The following is a 17,120-nucleotide window of genomic DNA, read 5'->3' on the forward strand; positions in this document are numbered from 1 at the left end:
CCATCCGAAACCCAGATATTTTAATGACTTGCCAAAGTCACGTGGTTTTTTAGTGGCGGAGCCAGAACAGAGCTCAGGTCTTATGACTTGCTTGCAAATTATGTATTTTCTTCTAGCAACAGCCTTTTTTTTTTTTTTTTTTTTTTTTTTTTTTTTTTTTTTTTAATGGTACTTCTCTCACTTCAGAATTCTAAGGGGAAAACCAGGTCTGTCTTTAAATTCAACATTCCAACACTGAAAACTGAGCCTTCTGCCCCCAAATAAACAAGTTGATTCTGCTAGTATGATTGTTCAAGTCCACAGGTAGTCTTAATCTGTATTGTAGAAATACTCTGCACCTAAAAAAATACATTTTAAAAATGGGTTACTCAGTACTCTCATGGTCTGCTGATCGGAACATCCTTTTGGAAAGTAATTTTGTTGAACACACCAATAGTTTTCAATGTGATGCTCCCTTGAATAATTCATTCGTAGGATCTTCTCAGAGATGTGAGCAAAGGTTTAGTGCTCAATTAGGCTCACACTTTTGTAATCTAAATGGCAAAAAATTAGAAACGGCGTAATGTTCAACAAGGAGGAATAGTTATATAAATTATAGTACACAGAATAGATTGTTATAAAGCCTCAAAAATATCTTTGAAGGCTCTGATAGAAAACTGAGTGGAAAAAAGGTAATATAAAAATATATGTGTATAAACCACCATTAGGATGGCAGTTACAGAAAAAATAAGAAAATAGCAAATGTTGGCAAAGAGATGGAAAAACTATCTTGTGCTCTGTTGATTACAATGTAAACTGGTGCAGCCACTGTGGAAAACAGTATGGAGGTTCCTCAAAACTAGACACAGAATTACCACATGATTCAGCAATTCCATTCCTGGGTATATACCCAGAAGAAATGAAAGCAGGAATGTAAACAGATATTGGTACATCTATATTGTTAGCAGCATTATTCAAAATGGCCAAAATGCGGAAGCAACCCGAGTGTCTGTTGACAAATGAACGGATAAACAAAATGTGGTCTATCAGTACAGTGGAATATTATCCAGCCTTAATCAGGAAGGAAACTTTAACACATGCTACAAAATGAATGACTCTTGAAGACATTACGGGAAATGCCCATCACAAATGGATGAATATCATACGAGTTACAAATCTATGAGGCCCCTAGAGGAGTCAAATCGATAAACACAGAAAGTAGACCAGTGGCCGCCAGGGGCTGGGGGGGGGGGGGGGGGGGGGGGGCGGGCAGGGGAGGGGGAGTGGGGAGTTAGTGTTTAATGAGGAGAGAGTTTCAGTTGTGGAAGATGAAAAACTTCTGGAGATAGATGGGGCTGTGGTTGCACAACAACATTAATGTACTTCATGCCATTGGGCTGTACATTTAAATGGTAAATTTGGTGTGTTATATATTTTATCACAATAAATAATGTAGACATGAATATATACAATATATATAAAACATTAACACATAGCATACATAATATATATTGTATCTATTGTTATATACGCATTTGTATACATATATAGTAACATAAATTGCATTAAAAAAGGTATGTGGTAAGTAGGTTAACAGGTAACAAAAACTGTCAAGATTTATGGTGTATTCATTCCTATTATTGCTATAACAAATTACCATAAATTTGGTATCTACAGTCATAGTCTCTTACAGTTGTGTGGGTCAGAAATCGGGCATCAGTATCACTGAGCCAAAATCAAGGTGTCAGGTGCTGGGCTGTCTCCAGAGGCTCTAGGGGAGAATCCATTTCCCGGTTTCTGGAGCTTCTAGAAGCTGCCTGCATTCCTTGGCTCACGGTCCTTTTCTCCATCTTCAAGGCCAGTGGCATTTTGCTTCACTGGTGACCTTGCCTTGTTCTGCATCACATCTCTCCCTGCTTCCCTCATCTAAGGACACCCATGACTGCATTTAGGCCCCACTGGACTATGCAGGATAATCTCCCCATTTCAAGATTCTTAATTTGATGTCATCCTTCACCACAGAAGGTAACATCCACCCTTTTGCCATAGAACACAGCTGTCTTTAGGGGCCATTATTCTGCCTACTCGCACATGGATGGAAAGAAAGAAGAAAGACAACAGAAGGAAATGTCATGAAACATTACTAGTAGCTAAATGTGGATTCTAGAATCATGAATCGTTTTCCTCTGTATACTTTTATATAGCTAACATGCTTTTCGCAATGAACAAGTTTTATAATAAAAAAATACTATTTTTTAATGTTAATTTTTGAGAGAGAGAAGGAGAGAGAGAGAGGGAGAGCGCATGCATAAACACAGGGGAGGGACACACACAGAGAGAGGGAGACACAGAATTTGAAGCAGGCTCCAGGCTCCGAGCTGTCAGCACAGAGCCCAACGCAGGGCTCGAACTTATGAACTGTGAGATCATGACCTGAGCGAAGCTGGATGCGTAACTGACCAGGTACCCCTGAATACTACTTATTTTTAAAAGGGCTTTTAAAATACAGATACAGCTCAGTGTGTTGGAGGTGCTTTTCCAGCTGTGGGTTGGATTTCGCTAAATCTCGTGTAACTCTCCCGACGACCAGAGTAAACCATCTGTAGATGTCAATCCCCTAACACGAACGTTGTCTATGATGTAGAAGCAGAGTAAGTTGCCCACTTACGACTCTGCTCAGGAATGAATCCAGTCAAAATTAAAATAAAACTCCTCTGTAGGGAAGGTTAATATACACAAATGTGATGCTGCAGTTAGAAGACATTTCGCAAAACCCAGATCTCAATTCCCAGCATGGCCTTGGTTTGCACCCAGTTGGCTCGTCTGTAATATTTATGGCTCCTTCTGGAAATCTTCCAGTCTTACCACAGTCAGGTCTCTCCTCCCTGAATTCCTCCTGGGCCACTAGCATTCATAATTAGATTTATACACATTGTCTGTAAATGAGGTATGTGTGATGTGATGTTGCATCCATTATTTTGGTAGCGTGGTGAAAAAGTGAGAAAATTAAACCTCCCCCAAGGGTCTACACCACCACTCTTCAGTTAGTGAAGATTCTTTTCTTTAAAGTGAGGCACTGTGCTAAGTGTGCAACCACATCCCAGCAGACGCTCAGCCACAGGCGGGTCTTGGTCCAGAGAGACTAAGACAAGACACAGAGACAGCCATCAGGACACAGGTGCACTGGGGCAGCTTATGTCCAGGGGGTCTGGGAACAGCCTACTGCATGAGGCGCCTGCTCTGGGATCTGCAAGCAGACAGCTTTGATGGCGCAGCGACTACCCCAGCAGCGGTCTCTGGCCTCTCCCTCCTGGCACAGCCCGTGTTCCAAGGAGATCAAGGCCTGCCATCCACACACTCTTCATTGCAAAGGAGATGCTTCACACTGACCACCCCTGGAGCCTCTGACCTTGAGTGCTGAACAACATGTCCCTCTACATATTCTGCTTGCTGGGAATATGGCAGGAAGACAGGATCTCTACTCTCCAGAGATAGTGATTAATGGGCAGTCAGGGCCTTCTGGCACATCCCATACAGCTGGATGCTTTGTGGAGAGTACCACGTTCAAGTTCTTGCACTCGCATCATGGTCATTTTATCGATGGAGAAGCTGCAGCTTAGAGAGGTCATGTAACTTGGCCAAAGTCACCCAAGCTAGTAGTTGTTGGAAGCATGAGTTGGCGGGGGGGGGGGGGGGGGGGGGGGGGGGGGAGGTATTTATGAAGCAACACGGAATATACACTATAATTCATCACGCATCTATCCACTGAGAAGACAGGAAGTCCAACCCAAGTCCCCTCGTACCACTGGTCATCTTGGGGGGATTATTCATTAACAAACACCTGCTCTCTTCAAAGTTTCCAAACACACAAAGAAAGCAGAAGAGAGAGTTTTGTCCTTTTAAATACCCCACAATCTAATTGGAGAGACAATACATACAGCCTGTGATGTAAATACAGTGACAAAGCAGTATGTAATCTCGGGAGAGCCACACACAAGTGACCGATGAAGGGCTAAGACACGTGAACTGAGGTTGGCGTTCAGCACAGAAGGGGACCTGCTGGTTAAGAGCGTTTATCTTTGAGGGCAGAGTGGTTTAGCGTGATAAACCAGGGTTCTACAGATTTTACTCACCATAAATATGCTTTCATGGCAGAACCAAAAAGATGTTGTAAAGTAAGGCAGGGGCTTTTTAAAATTTATGTTACTGTGCAATTGCTACCTCCTCTGCACCAAGGCTCAGAAAGCAAATTTTTAGGAAAGACAAAGAGGAGGACAAGAAAGGGAATCGTGGTTGAGAGCGACGGCAGGAAGGCAGGCTGCATCATTAATCTCTAAAGAGCAGTTGGTTAAATAAGTGGTTTCTCTTTGGAAGGCAGATGTTTATCAGTAAATACTCTCGGGAAGCACAGTTTGTTAATCTTTGGGGGGAGATGCCTGGGCACTTTTGTTCCCCCGGAGGCCGTGGTGCGATAAGGAGGAGGGAAGCCTGACAGCTGGTCTTGGATCTGTATTCGCTGAGCTGCATTTGTGCTCGTGGCTGATCACAGGCCCTTCCCTCTCAAACACAGGAGGAGGCCGCTTGGCCGTGCCCACGTGCACTTATCGTGCCCGGTTCTGGCATAGCAACAAGGACATTAATGTTCAGAACCAGGTCACCGGGGAATGCACCCGTGTTTTCAACAGCACGACATGGCATACTGGTTTCTAGCTGGGTTAAGCTAGAAAGGCAACCAAGCTTACTTGATGAGGTCTAAAACTGGGGGTGGTAAGGGGACAAAGCAAAAGGTCAAAGTTCCCCCCGCCTTTTTTTTTTTTTTTAAGTTTATTTATTTTTTTTAGAGAGAGGGAGAAAGAGCATGAGCAGGCGAGGGGCAGAGAGAGAGCTGTCAGTGCAGAGCCCGATGCGGGGCTCGATCTCACCAACCGCAAGATGACGACCTGAGCCGAAACCAAGAGTCGGACTCAACCCACTGAGCCACCCAGGCGCCCCACGGTCAAAGTTTCCTAACGGCCAGCAGTTGCACTCAGAAGCATCAGTAAAATCTTGGGAAAGAGGCCTGAAACCTACGTGGGTGGTGCAATACTCCTCCAAGCCGTGCCCTTGAGACCAAGACAGGAGACGGATGCCTCCCCAGCTTTTAAATCTGCAGTGGAGATTCTGAGTTTAAGATGCGAATGACACAAGGTACTGGAGGGAGTCCACCTGCTACAAACTCTGCAGACAATGTTACTCTCCCCGAGCCCAGGAAGTCTGACTCACTTGCTACTGTTGTACACGACGCCCCAGAACAGGACCTCGCCCAATACATAAACTCATGAATGAGCATATAAATGGATGAATTGAATGAATATGCGTGAATGCATAAATGTCATCTCACCGTATACATTTCCCCTCTTGGGGATCTCAGCCAAAGCAAGAGAGAGGGCACTTGCCCAGCCAGCACCTCCTGTCTGTAAGATCTTAAGCACTGTTGGAGCTCGTGAGAGAAGAAAAAAGTACACGTAAATGGCTGCAAATCTTAGCAGGGCCCTGAGAGCCAGGTACCAATCACATCTATAAAATAATAGAAGTTTTTCATATTTTTATCTGAAAGGAGTGATAGAAATGACTGTATTCACATCAAAGCGATTAGCAACACAGCCCCACCCACTTTTTTTTTTTCCCTATAGAAGGCAGGCTTTGTCCGTCTAATGCTGGTAAGAAAATATTTGGGTAAAGTCCCTTGTGCTCTCTCCCCATTGTTTGGGCTGTCATTATTCTTTCCTACTTCTTCCCTGCCCCCTCCCAAATATGCCCACAAATGTTTGCTCCTTCCATTATCCAACTCTTTGAAAGTTTTACCCTGGCTTCCCACATCCAGAAATATCACCTTTCCACATCTGCTCCAACCCTACACACTGAGCACAAACTTAAAGGTGGCATCCAAAGCTAATAAACTTTTCACTAAACAAAACCCATTAATTACTCTTTCTTAAGAGTCAGCTACTTCTGCTAATCTGATACAAACCATCCCAAATTAGCATCTTCCTCCCTCCTCAATGTCAACGGCACTAAATGACTCAACCTTGCCACGCACCAGCCCCTTCAGCTTCCAGGGGATGTGCTGACATCCTTGTCACGACACACTCCCTCACTCTGTAACCACATTTCTTCTGCATCTTTTCATACACCCTGATGAACCTCCTTCACTTCAGCAACCCTTTCTCTGGGTTAAACAACGTCAGGCTTGGCTCTTTTGCCACACAGTGATAGCAGAAGAAGATACTCTTGTTATCTGACATGATGGGGGAAGAATTCTTCTTAGTCTATTCTGGTTAAGGGAGAAGGATCACACTTCTCACACTTGGGTGGCCAACCTTCAAATATAGTAATTCGCACTAAAATGTACTTAATACTGAAGTCATGCCGAATTTTAACAAGTCTTTGATGATTCAGAAGGCACTGCAGGAATATTGCAATACTTGTGACTCATTGTGATGGAGATCAGTGATCACTGAGTAGTAGATTTTGGAAAGGCCACTGGTGGATGCATCAGTTTTGTTTCTGCCCAATTGTCTCCCTGCATTGAACAGGTGCAGCAAACCTGTGTCTGGAAAAGCTCCAGGGAGTCCTAGCTATGATTATTATTATTGAGCTATAACTGACATATAACACTGTGTAAGTCTAAGACCTACGATGTGTGGCTTGATACGTTTATATATTATAGTAGGATTTTCACAGTAGCTCAGCTCGTACCCTTATCATGTCACATACCATTTCTTTGTTTTTAATTCCACATACAAATGGTATCATACAGTATTTGTCTTTCTCTGATTTATCTCCCTTTCTAGCTGGTTTCTTGATGTTTGAGCTTTTAATACGATTTCGTCCATCCAAGAAATATTTAAATTCCCACTACATGCCTGACGGAATTTCTCAATTTTTGGTTCTGGCTTTAACTATTGCAAATACTCTTCTTCCTTGAGGAGCTCAGCAAACAGAATAGGTACCATGCCTCCTTGCCTCCAACTTTCTGATAAAGGTTTGTTTTTGACTGTTTTCTTCATGATGGTCAATTATAGCAGGCAGATGGAGGGCTTGTAAGTTTTCACAGGGTTCTTCTCTCAACTCATCTAGTCTGGTGGGTAATAAGGCACAGAGTGGGAAACATGAATATTTTCCATTTATTGATCATTTTTCTAATTACAGAAGAGAATTGTACCCAAACCCATCCCTATGCCAAGCTGAGAGGGACCCAACTTCTAACTGTACCGACCTCCTTCCATTATAACTCACCAATTTGGGGGTGGGACGGAATATATTCACTCGTTGACATTTGATCCCTAACTGTATTCAAAACTTAATTAACTTGATGGCACATTGTGGGGGAAATGGGATTCTGCAAAGCAGGAACCAACACTGGCTCTGCTAATGACCAAACTCTCACTTAGCTTCAACTTCCTGAGCAGTTTGAGCAGATCTGTTACAGCCTGCCCACGGCAATGCACGGAGAAAACCGATGATGACTGAATAGAAGTTTTAGAGGAGACACGCCATTGAAACAGGACTTGGAGCTAACTACTCCCTTTTCTCAAAAGAGTTACAGTATTTAAAAAAATAACTGAGCATTTCTGACACTCGGGTATTTTCCACTGACATTCTTTTTTTTTTTTTTTAATGTTTATTTATTTTTGAGAGACAGACAGACAGAGCATGAGTGGGGGAGGGTCAGAGAGAGAGGGAGATGGAATCTAAAGCAGACTCCAGGCTCTGAGCTGTCAGCACAGAGCCCAATGGGGGCTCAAACTCAAAAACCGCGAGTTCATAACCTGAGCTGAAGTTGGACACTTAACTGACTGCATCACCCAGGAGCCCCTCACTGAAATTCCTCAGATTTTTTTGATGTGCTCATTTCAACACAGTTGAAAAACAATCTATCACATCAGGGAAAACTATGTTTCATTAATGATATTTAGCACTATCCACCAAGACAAATGGATTTCCCAGGTTTTCACTGAAAACATGCACAAAATACATGGGTCTTCCGTAATAAAATGAACAATCCCACGTGATTACAGATGGGTGAGCATTGAAATTCCTTCAGATAATTCAGAAGGAAATGTCACTTTTCTCTCTTCTGAGTTTCCCTCTGGGTAAAAGAACAAACAGGATTGTAAAAAGTTCAAAGTTCCTTCCTCAGCTGCCAACAGCTTCACATTCTGCAGGCTGACTTATGTATTGCATCATGGAAAGCAGAGACTGTGATAAACATCATTCATCAATCTGTCTGGTTTTGTTTCTTCCATTTCGTGTAACATCTAATCTTAAGGTTCTCAAAAATCATTTGATCCAACCCTTTTCTAGGCAATAATTACAGAAAATCACTTGTTTTATGAGTCTCCAAAAGGCTGTAATAATACTTAAAAGCAAAGAATGAGGCAAAAGATATCTTTGAAAATCACATTTTGAAGGGAGTATGTAAATGGAATGAGATATTCCATGTGTTGAGAAATGGGACCACGTCTAGGGCTGAATTGATTAAAATCCTAACTTTTCAGATTATTCAAAATCACATCTATTTCAAGCTGGCTTTGTTGCCACGCTCGTCTTTTTTTAAAAGGGTAACAATAGATGCTTGTTATAAAACTGAAGCCGTGTAGAAAGAATGAGAGATACCCAAACCCTGAGTCCCTCCCCGCTGGCCCCCCAATCCCATTCCCCAAAAGTAACCACTTGAGAATTTCTTGTATAACCTTCTAGGTATTTTCAGTGCACATACTAGCATTTTTTTAGACACACATATGGAATTCTAATATACCCTGTGTTCTGTAATTGGACAACACGTACAGTTGACGTGTGGCCATGACGTGAGCTTGAAGTGAGGTGACTTTTCTGCAGGCCGCCCATGTGCTATCTTCAAGGGGCAGTAAAGAGAGCATCAGCAGGGCTGTTTCTGCTACGACGAAATCCTGAAGGTGGGTGTGGAGGGTACTAGACCGTTTATGTCCCAGTCTCCTTCTGAGCAAGAGAAAATCACCACGGTTCTCCCTCTGCTCACTTAGAACACTCCATGTAGGGAACCACACGGCCGGTGCTGGGCTAGGCTCTGGGGGTTTGGAGCCCAGGCAGCGAGCCTTGGCCCCCGCCCTCATGGAGCTTCACAGAATGCTCTCCCCGCAAAACACTGTCCCCCTGAGAGAGTCTGCTCGTCAACTCAAGCCAACCTTTACTGAGCACGTATCAGGAACCAAGCTCTAGTGAGACACACTAATACCAAGATGAACAAGGATTCCAACCTGCCCTTTCAGAATCACAGCCTAATGGGGACATAGATTATTCTGTCACCATGACAGCAGTGGGAAATTCGCACGTTGCTACTGCAGGAAGGAAGAGGGGTCATGTAGCTTTGCAGCAGGGAGGTTGAAAGCTTTCCTGAAGCCCATGGATGGAGTGGGGGGGGGGCGGTTATGTCAGGGGGAGGAGACCACGTAAGAAGATACCTCCTACAGGGCATGCAGGAGATGATTATCGAAAGTGTGTAAGGACCTTGGACATATCCTTGGCGAGGGGGACATATTGATCTGGGGAACAGGGCCAGGTGGGCATACATAAAGGTTCCGAGAGCTCATGGTAACAGCTGTTCGAGTCCAGGATACCCTCTTGGTGTTCTGAGTCCAGAGGAGAAATAAGAATCTTAGCCTGGGCAGGGGAGGAGAGAGGGGCTGAGAGCTATTTAGTGGGTAAAATCATCAGGGTACGGCAACCAACTGGATGTGAAGGTTCAGAAAAAGAGAGGGCAGGGACAACTCCCAGGTTTGAAATGTGGGGGACTGTGAGATGGAAGTCTCTCTGGACTTAGGTTAAAAGATAGGTATTTTCTTACTTCTGCACTATCTATAACGCTCTTAACTTGTATTTTCCCCTTGGCGTGAAAGCCCTTTTCTATATCAAAATACTCTCTCCATTCTTTCTTCTGCTCCAATGTAGTTTTTTGTTTCAAGTTTTTATTTAAATTCCAGTTAGTTAATATATAGTGTAATATTAGTTCAAGAGAATTCAGTGATTCATCCCTTAAATATGACACCCAGTACTCATCCCAATAAGTGTCCTCCTTAATGCCCATTCCCCATTTAGCCCATCCCCCCCCCCAAGGCCCCTGTTTATTCTGTGTAGTTAAGAGTGTCTTTTATGGTTTGCCTTTTTTACCCCTATGTTCACTGGTTCCTTTCTTAAATTCCACATGAGTGAAATCATATGGTAACTCGCCTTTCTCTGACTTATTTCACTTAGCATAATACACTCTAGCTCCATCCATGTCGTTGCAAATGGCAAGATTTCATTATACACATCTTCTTTATCTATGCATCAGTCATTGGAAATCTGGGCTCTTTCCACAATTTGACTACTGTTAAAAAGGCTGCATAAACGTCGGGGTGCATGTGTCCCTCTGAAATAATATTTTTGTATCCTTTGGGTAAACACCTAGTACTGCAATTGCTGGATCATAGGTAATCCTTTTTTTTAACTTTTTGCGGAACCTCCATACCGTTTTCCAGAGTGGCTGCACCAGTTTGCATTCTCACCAACAGTGCAAGAGGGTTCCCCTTTTCCCACATCCTTGCCAAACCTGTTGTTCCTTGTGTTGTTAATTTTAGCCATTCTGACAGGTGTGAGGTGGTATCTCATCATGGTTTTGATCTGTACTTTCCTGATGATGGGTGATGTTCAGCATCTTTTCATGTGTCTATAGCCACCTGTAGGTCTTCTTTGGAAAAATGTCTATGCATGTCTTCTACCCATTTCTTAGCTGGATTATTTGTTTTTTGGGTGTTGAGTTTCAACAAGTGGTGCCGGGAAAACTGGAGAGCAACATGCAGAAGAATGAAACTGGATCACTTTCTCACACCGTATGCAAAAATTAATCCAAAATGGATGAAAGACCTAAATGTGAGGCAGGAAACCATCAAAAGCCTAGAGGAGAACACAGCAGCAACCTCTTTGACCTCGGCCAGAGCAACTTTTTTTTTTTTTTTTTAACGTTTATTTATTTTTGAGACAGAGAGAGACAGAGCATGAACGGGGGAGGGTCAGAGAGAGGGAGACACAGAATCTGAAACAGGCTCCAGGCTCTGAGCTGTCAGCACAGAGCCCGACGCGGGGCTCGAACCCACGGACCGTGAGATCATGACCTGAGCCGAAGTCAGACGCTTAACTGACCGAGCCACCCAGGCGCCCCAGAGCAACTTCTTTAGTAAGAAGTATGTCTCCTAAGGCATGTGGGGGAAAAAAAAAAAAAAAAAAAAAGCAAAACAAACTACTGGGACTTCATCAAAATAAAAAGCATCCACACAGCAAAGGAAACAATCAACAAAACTAGAAGGCAGCCTATGGAATGGAAGAAGATATTTGCAAATGACATCTCTGATAAAGGGTTAGTATCTAAAATCTATAAACAGCTTATCAAACTCAACACCCTATGTTCTTTAAATAACAGAGAGCTTCCTCACCTCCCATTCAATCATCAACCCAACAACAGTCCCCCAATGGTCCCTGCAGCCCCTAAAATGCCACAGCTGTGCCTGTGGCTCCTGGTCCTGGAGTCCAGCCCTATCTCGGGTTCCTCACATTCTCCACAAGCTGCCCGTCCACGATTGCAGCCTGAACTCCACCTCCATACCAAAGCCTCCCAATCCTAAGGCCAGTCTTCCTAAATTCCAAAGGCACGCATCCAAGTGCCTGTGTTCAATGTCAAATTTGTTTCCCCCGCCCTCCATCCTGTGCCACAGCAAATGATGCTGCCGTGCACCTGTTCACCAAAGCCCGCCATGGGAAGCCACGCTGGCCCTTGCCCCACGGCACCACTGCGTGCACATAAAGCCCCCTCCGCCCCTGCCTCTGCATGGCTGTTCACTCTGGCCGAAAGGTCCTTCCTTTCTGAAAAAACAGCTTTAACAAATACGCAGTATTATGTAAAAAGTCACCATTCCAGATTTTTATTATTTTGTCTTTATTATTTTATAATACACTTAATACATGCATTAAATACATTTCACAAATATAAAACTGTTACATTATAAAGAATATCACAAACAGCCATCGACTACCATACAACCCAAGAACCAGAATCTGACTAACAACCTGCATCCAGCGATGTGTCCCTCTGAGATCTGCTCGGCTTCCCTCTCTCAGGGTTAATTACTCTGCTGAATTTTGTTTTTTCTTCATTTACAACATAGTTTTACTGTTTACATATGCTTAGACAATATACTCTTTGGTTTTGCTTGGTTTTGAGCTCAATAAAAATAGCATCATAGCATATATGGTCTCCTGGAGCTTGCTTTTTTTTTTTTTTTTTTTTTTTTGGTAATATTTCCTGAGATTCACTCTGATTGTCAGGTACAGCTGCAGTTCACCCGTTTTTACTACTGAACAATACCCTTTAGCATGACTATACCTAGTTTACTTAACCATTCTCCTACAGACAGATGGACGTTTTGGTGTTTTTGGTTACTGACTATCACAAAGGTGTTACTATGAACACTGTTGCACACACCTCCGGGGACAGGTAAGAGTTTGTTGGATCTCCAAGGGGCAGTCCGAGCCATAAGCCAGATCCTAGGGCATGCAAGGGTTCAACTCTGGGAGGCAGAGGTGTTCACGCGCTCACACCATGCGAGCTCTCACAGAACTTCTCTGGCACCCGGTCCTGTCAGGCTCAAGTTCTGCAAATGTTACGGATGCAAAATAGGATCTTGCTGTGGTCTTAATTCGTATTTCCCTGATCTCCATTGCTGTGGAACATCCTTCTACTTATTTATAAGCCATGTGTACTTCCTCTTCTGTGAAATGCCTTTTCCGTCTAATTTTCTGTTGGGTTTGTTTCTTAAATAGGCACCCTCCATATATTCTGCTTGCTAATCCTTTGTCAATTAATTGTATTATAAACACCTCTAGTCAGGACTTGTCTTTTCCCTACTTTAAGTGGTTTATCAGCTTAATGTAAGTCTTTATTTTAAAAAGTTGATACAAGGGGCGCCTGGATGGCGCAGTCGGTTAAGCATCCGACTTCAGCCAGGTCACGATCTCGCGGTCCGTGAGTTCGAGCCCCGCGTCGGGCTCTGGGCTGATGGCTCGGAGCCTGGAGCCTGTTTCCGATTCTGTGTCTCCCTCTCTCTCTGCCCCTCCCCCGTTCATGCTCTGTCTCTCTCTGTCCCAAAAATAAATAAAAAACGTTGAAAAAAAAAAAATTTAAAAAGTTGATACAATCATCTTCTCTTTTGTGATTAGTCCTTTATGTCTCAGGGGATTCTTTCCTGCCCTAAGGTTTGCTCGTGTAAACGCTATTTTTTTTTTTTTTTTGTATTTAAGACCTTAATATATTTGGAATTGGTTGTTAGACAACACATGAGGCAGAAATCAAATTTCGCTCTTTCCATACGGTAGGCACAGCTCTGCACCACAGATGGAGTCATCCTGTCCGTCTCTTATGCGCCCAGCCACCACCGCCTTGTCTCGAAGGTCAACACGCACAAGGGTTATTTTCCAGGCTCCGTATTTTAGGGCACTGCTCAGCATGCCCATCTCGGCACCACATACGACAAAACTCACTACCTCGTAAACTCTGCTTCCCGTTTAGAAGCATCCAGTCATTCTGAGTGCTTTGCTTTTTCCACATAAATTTAAATATCTGCCTGTCCCATGTGACAAAACCGCTACTGTAATTTCTGTTGGAAATGGCATTGAACCTATAGACCAATCTGGAGAGATGTGATACCTATACTGCATTAATATTCCTGATCACAAACAAAGACGGCTCTTCACTTGTTCCTACCTTGCATCTTCACCTTTATCCCACGGGTCCCAGATCAGGCCTTCGTCTAAGCATCGCCTTCCCGATATCTCTCTACCGCCATCCCCACTAAAGTAGGCTCGGTGTCTTCTGTGTGCTAACTCTTCGGACACCTGCTACAGTGTAAGCCAAAGGCGATATGGGCTGAGTGTGAGGGCTCTTGCTGGAGCGACAGCACTATTGTTCATGACTGAATCTCACCGTTTGTGAGAAGGTGAGACACTCTGGGTCTGAGGTGTCTGCGTGCCCTCCTGGAAGGGGCTGTGGGATGTATGCTGTGCTCTGCAGGACAAGCTTAGATGGAGACACTGAGTCCATGAGATCGTCCACTGAAACTATACCGGCGAAGAAGGTCGCTGATGACCAGCCCTTGAGGACACCAGGGTTTAAATGGGCAGAGGAAGAAAAACTAGGAAAATGGCTGAGAAGTGATCAGAGACACAGAAGGAGAATCAGAGAGTGGTGTCAAGGGGGGGAAGCAGGGAAAGGAGGGTGTTGAAGGAAGTGGTCTGTATTGTTCAAGCCCACAGGGATGAGAATCACTGGGAAGGCCACTGGGTCTGACCCGAGAGGTCACTGATGCCAGGAGAGGCAGGTAAAAACCTAACCTCACTGGATTCAGGAGAGAAGCGGGGAGAAGGTGGGAGGCACTATATGTCGAACGCATACCAGAGAGAACCAGAAAGGCGGCGGACTACTCTCTATGTGAACTCAGCCATAAATGTAGACAGGATGTCGGGGAACATCTCAAAGGAGGAAGTGGGGTTTCATAAACCTGCTCTCACCACCACCTGACAAATCAGACTCCTCAGTGCAGCAGAGAGAGGGGAAGATTCCAAGCAAGGGCCTCTTTGGAAGGAAAAATAAGGTGGGATCCTCAGTGAAATGACGACGCCCACTGATGGTGACAAGAGATTCTGGACATGCAGGCACCGACATGGAAAAGACCCCGAGTTCAGAACGGCCACCTCCCTGCCTTCGAAGTGGCCTGACATTTAGGAAGGGAGGGGTTTTCAACCTGTAGCTTACATTCTTTCACGAACCTACAGGCACTCGAACTCGCACCAATTGTTTCTGTCTCTAGGAAAAAAGGCATCCGTCATGGGATTATATAAACAGTACATTTAAGGAAGCCATTCTAAGGGCAGTCGGTTAAGCGTCTTTCAGCTTGGGTCACGCTCTTGGCCTTGCTCGCTCACACTCGCTCACCCTCTCTCTCTCGAAATAAATAAATAAATTTAACAACAACAACAAAAAAGGAAGCCATTCTACCACATAACCAGCTGAGGGAAGAGATGGCAACTATCGAATGAAATCAGGAGACTTAACAACTGTAACTCTGACAAAATACACTCAACTACCCGGAGGAGGTCTTCTTACTCACAGAAGAATGTACCAAGAATGACACACCTGCTATGGAACCGAAAGTAAGTCCTCCAGCTAAGTGCCTGGGGAAACTGAGTCCCATGCTCACTCAAGAGACCAAGTGCACGTAAAGTCCATGGCTGTTTTTGCCTCGTGGGCCCGGGACGGCTGACAGGGGGGCAGCTCTGTGCGTCCGCGTGTGCACGCTGCACATGCGCGGGGGTCTCGTTCCCTACGGTTCCCCCTTCACCTCTAAGGTCCTTGAATGCACTTCTGACAGAGCTGCTCTGGGAAGCGGGGCCGGCTCACCCCCCGAGAGCGAGGGAGGTGGCCGTCACACAGAAAATGGGTACCAAGGTTCACGGGACCCGGGAGGCAGGCTCTCTGTCCCAGCCGCAGTGTAAACGGGGTTCTAATCCCAGAAAGGGCCTCTCGTGCAGTCAGCACCGCCATCACCACCCGCACTCCCCAGTGTCTTTCCACCTCCATCAATCTGCCACCCTTTCCAGGAGGACTCACTGCGTGCCGAGCTCGGGGCACTACCCCCTGAACCCCACAGAGGCTACCGTTCACCAAGCAGCCCTGGGGGGCCAGGTCTACACTGCAGGAACCTGCAGCTGGGTTAGTGCAGACAGACTGAGTGGGATCACAATGCTCTTCACCCATCCAACTCCACCCAGAACAACTCGGCCAGGAAGCCTGCTCCGCTCCAGAAAACGGCTCTGAGATGTTAGCGACCCTCAGCAGCCCTGCTATCTCCCTATCTCCTCTTCCCCCTCGGGGCAAGGGAATGAGGAATTAGAAGATGGAAATGGTAGGAGAACCCACCGTATTTGGCCACACAGGGGCAAACGGCTAGTCAACGGCCTCCTGCCAAGGGGACTCTGCACCCACGTAATCACGACTTTCGAAGATGGGGTCTTCCTGATAGAGCACAGGGTCGCACTCCGTTCCCTGTCAGTTCATCGCTGCACCCTTCCAGATTAAAACACCCGCTTCACACAGTGTGACTTTGCCCCGGGGTCACATTTTTCTATACATTTCTCTATTCAGCTAAGCTTCAGGCTCTTTTCTAAGAGAGCGAGAAAAAGAAAAAAATAAGAGGCCTTCTCAACCCAGAGTAAAAATGAAACAAGCAAACTGCCTTGCTTTGAAATGCAAAAGACCTCTATCTCCAGCTTATCCTTGTCCCTGAAAGACCGGGGACACCGCTAGAGACACCGGCTTACTGCTCCTCAGTCAAGGTCCCCCAGAAAAGACCCTGGTTTCCCAAGGACACAGGAAGGCCCTGATCCTCCACACGGTCCCACCAGTCAATCTTCCGAACCCTGAGGCAGAGCGAATGTCACAGGACAGAGACCTGAGACCCGCGTGTCTGTTGCTACTGTTGTTTTTAAAGGCACTCTAGATTGTATTTCCGTGAGGATCAAGTGCAAAAAAGGATTTTTAAATAGAAGTTACTCTGTATCGTATCCCAAGATGGGTCCCAGCCATTTCTCAACGTCAGCCACAGACATGTTCTTCCTCAAAGCATAATCCTCAATCTGCAAAAGATTAAAAGCAGCGTATCAAACCACAACGATAAGACCTTCTGAAGTGAAGTTTCCACGGGATCTGCCAAGAAACATTAAATGCCTTCCATTTCTTGTCTTAATAGCAATCTCTGAAGTTCAACAGGGATGGAGATCTATCTGTTCACCGAGTCGCCTTATTCTCTGGGCAGAAAACAACATGCAGTGCGTATGTGGTCCTTGGAGGCTGACTGGACTGTGGGTATGAGTGCTGGGCGTGGGGGTGTCTATGTGTAAATGGGAGGGCGAGAATCGGGGTAACGGGCTGAAACAATTTAAGACATTGACTGGAGTAAATTTTGTCGCACTTTCTCCCCTTAGTATTCTCATTCCCACGTGAGATAAAACCAGCTCCACGGTTCCATTTAAAACAG

The 17,120-nt window shown here is 45.0% G+C and overlaps 1 protein-coding gene across 3 annotated transcripts in view; it reads right to left on the reverse strand.

Annotated features, from left to right (window-relative positions):
• The window catches only part of MTR (5-methyltetrahydrofolate-homocysteine methyltransferase), a 131,143-nt gene that overhangs the window by 13,207 nt on the left and 100,816 nt on the right, over window positions 1-17,120 (reverse strand). For 2 of the 3 annotated variants that reach the window (XM_042961189.1, XM_042961188.1), the window contains exon 33: window positions 16,637-16,719. In XM_042961189.1, the coding sequence (XP_042817123.1) occupies window positions 16,637-16,719 (83 nt within the window). Of the gene's footprint in view, window positions 1-13,155; window positions 16,720-17,120 lie in introns of those variants that run through there. The other variant, XM_042961190.1, reaches the window with a different exon arrangement.

This window comes from Panthera tigris, chromosome D2, assembly GCF_018350195.1.
Source record: "Panthera tigris isolate Pti1 chromosome D2, P.tigris_Pti1_mat1.1, whole genome shotgun sequence".
Lineage (NCBI taxonomy): Eukaryota > Metazoa > Chordata > Mammalia > Carnivora > Felidae > Panthera > Panthera tigris.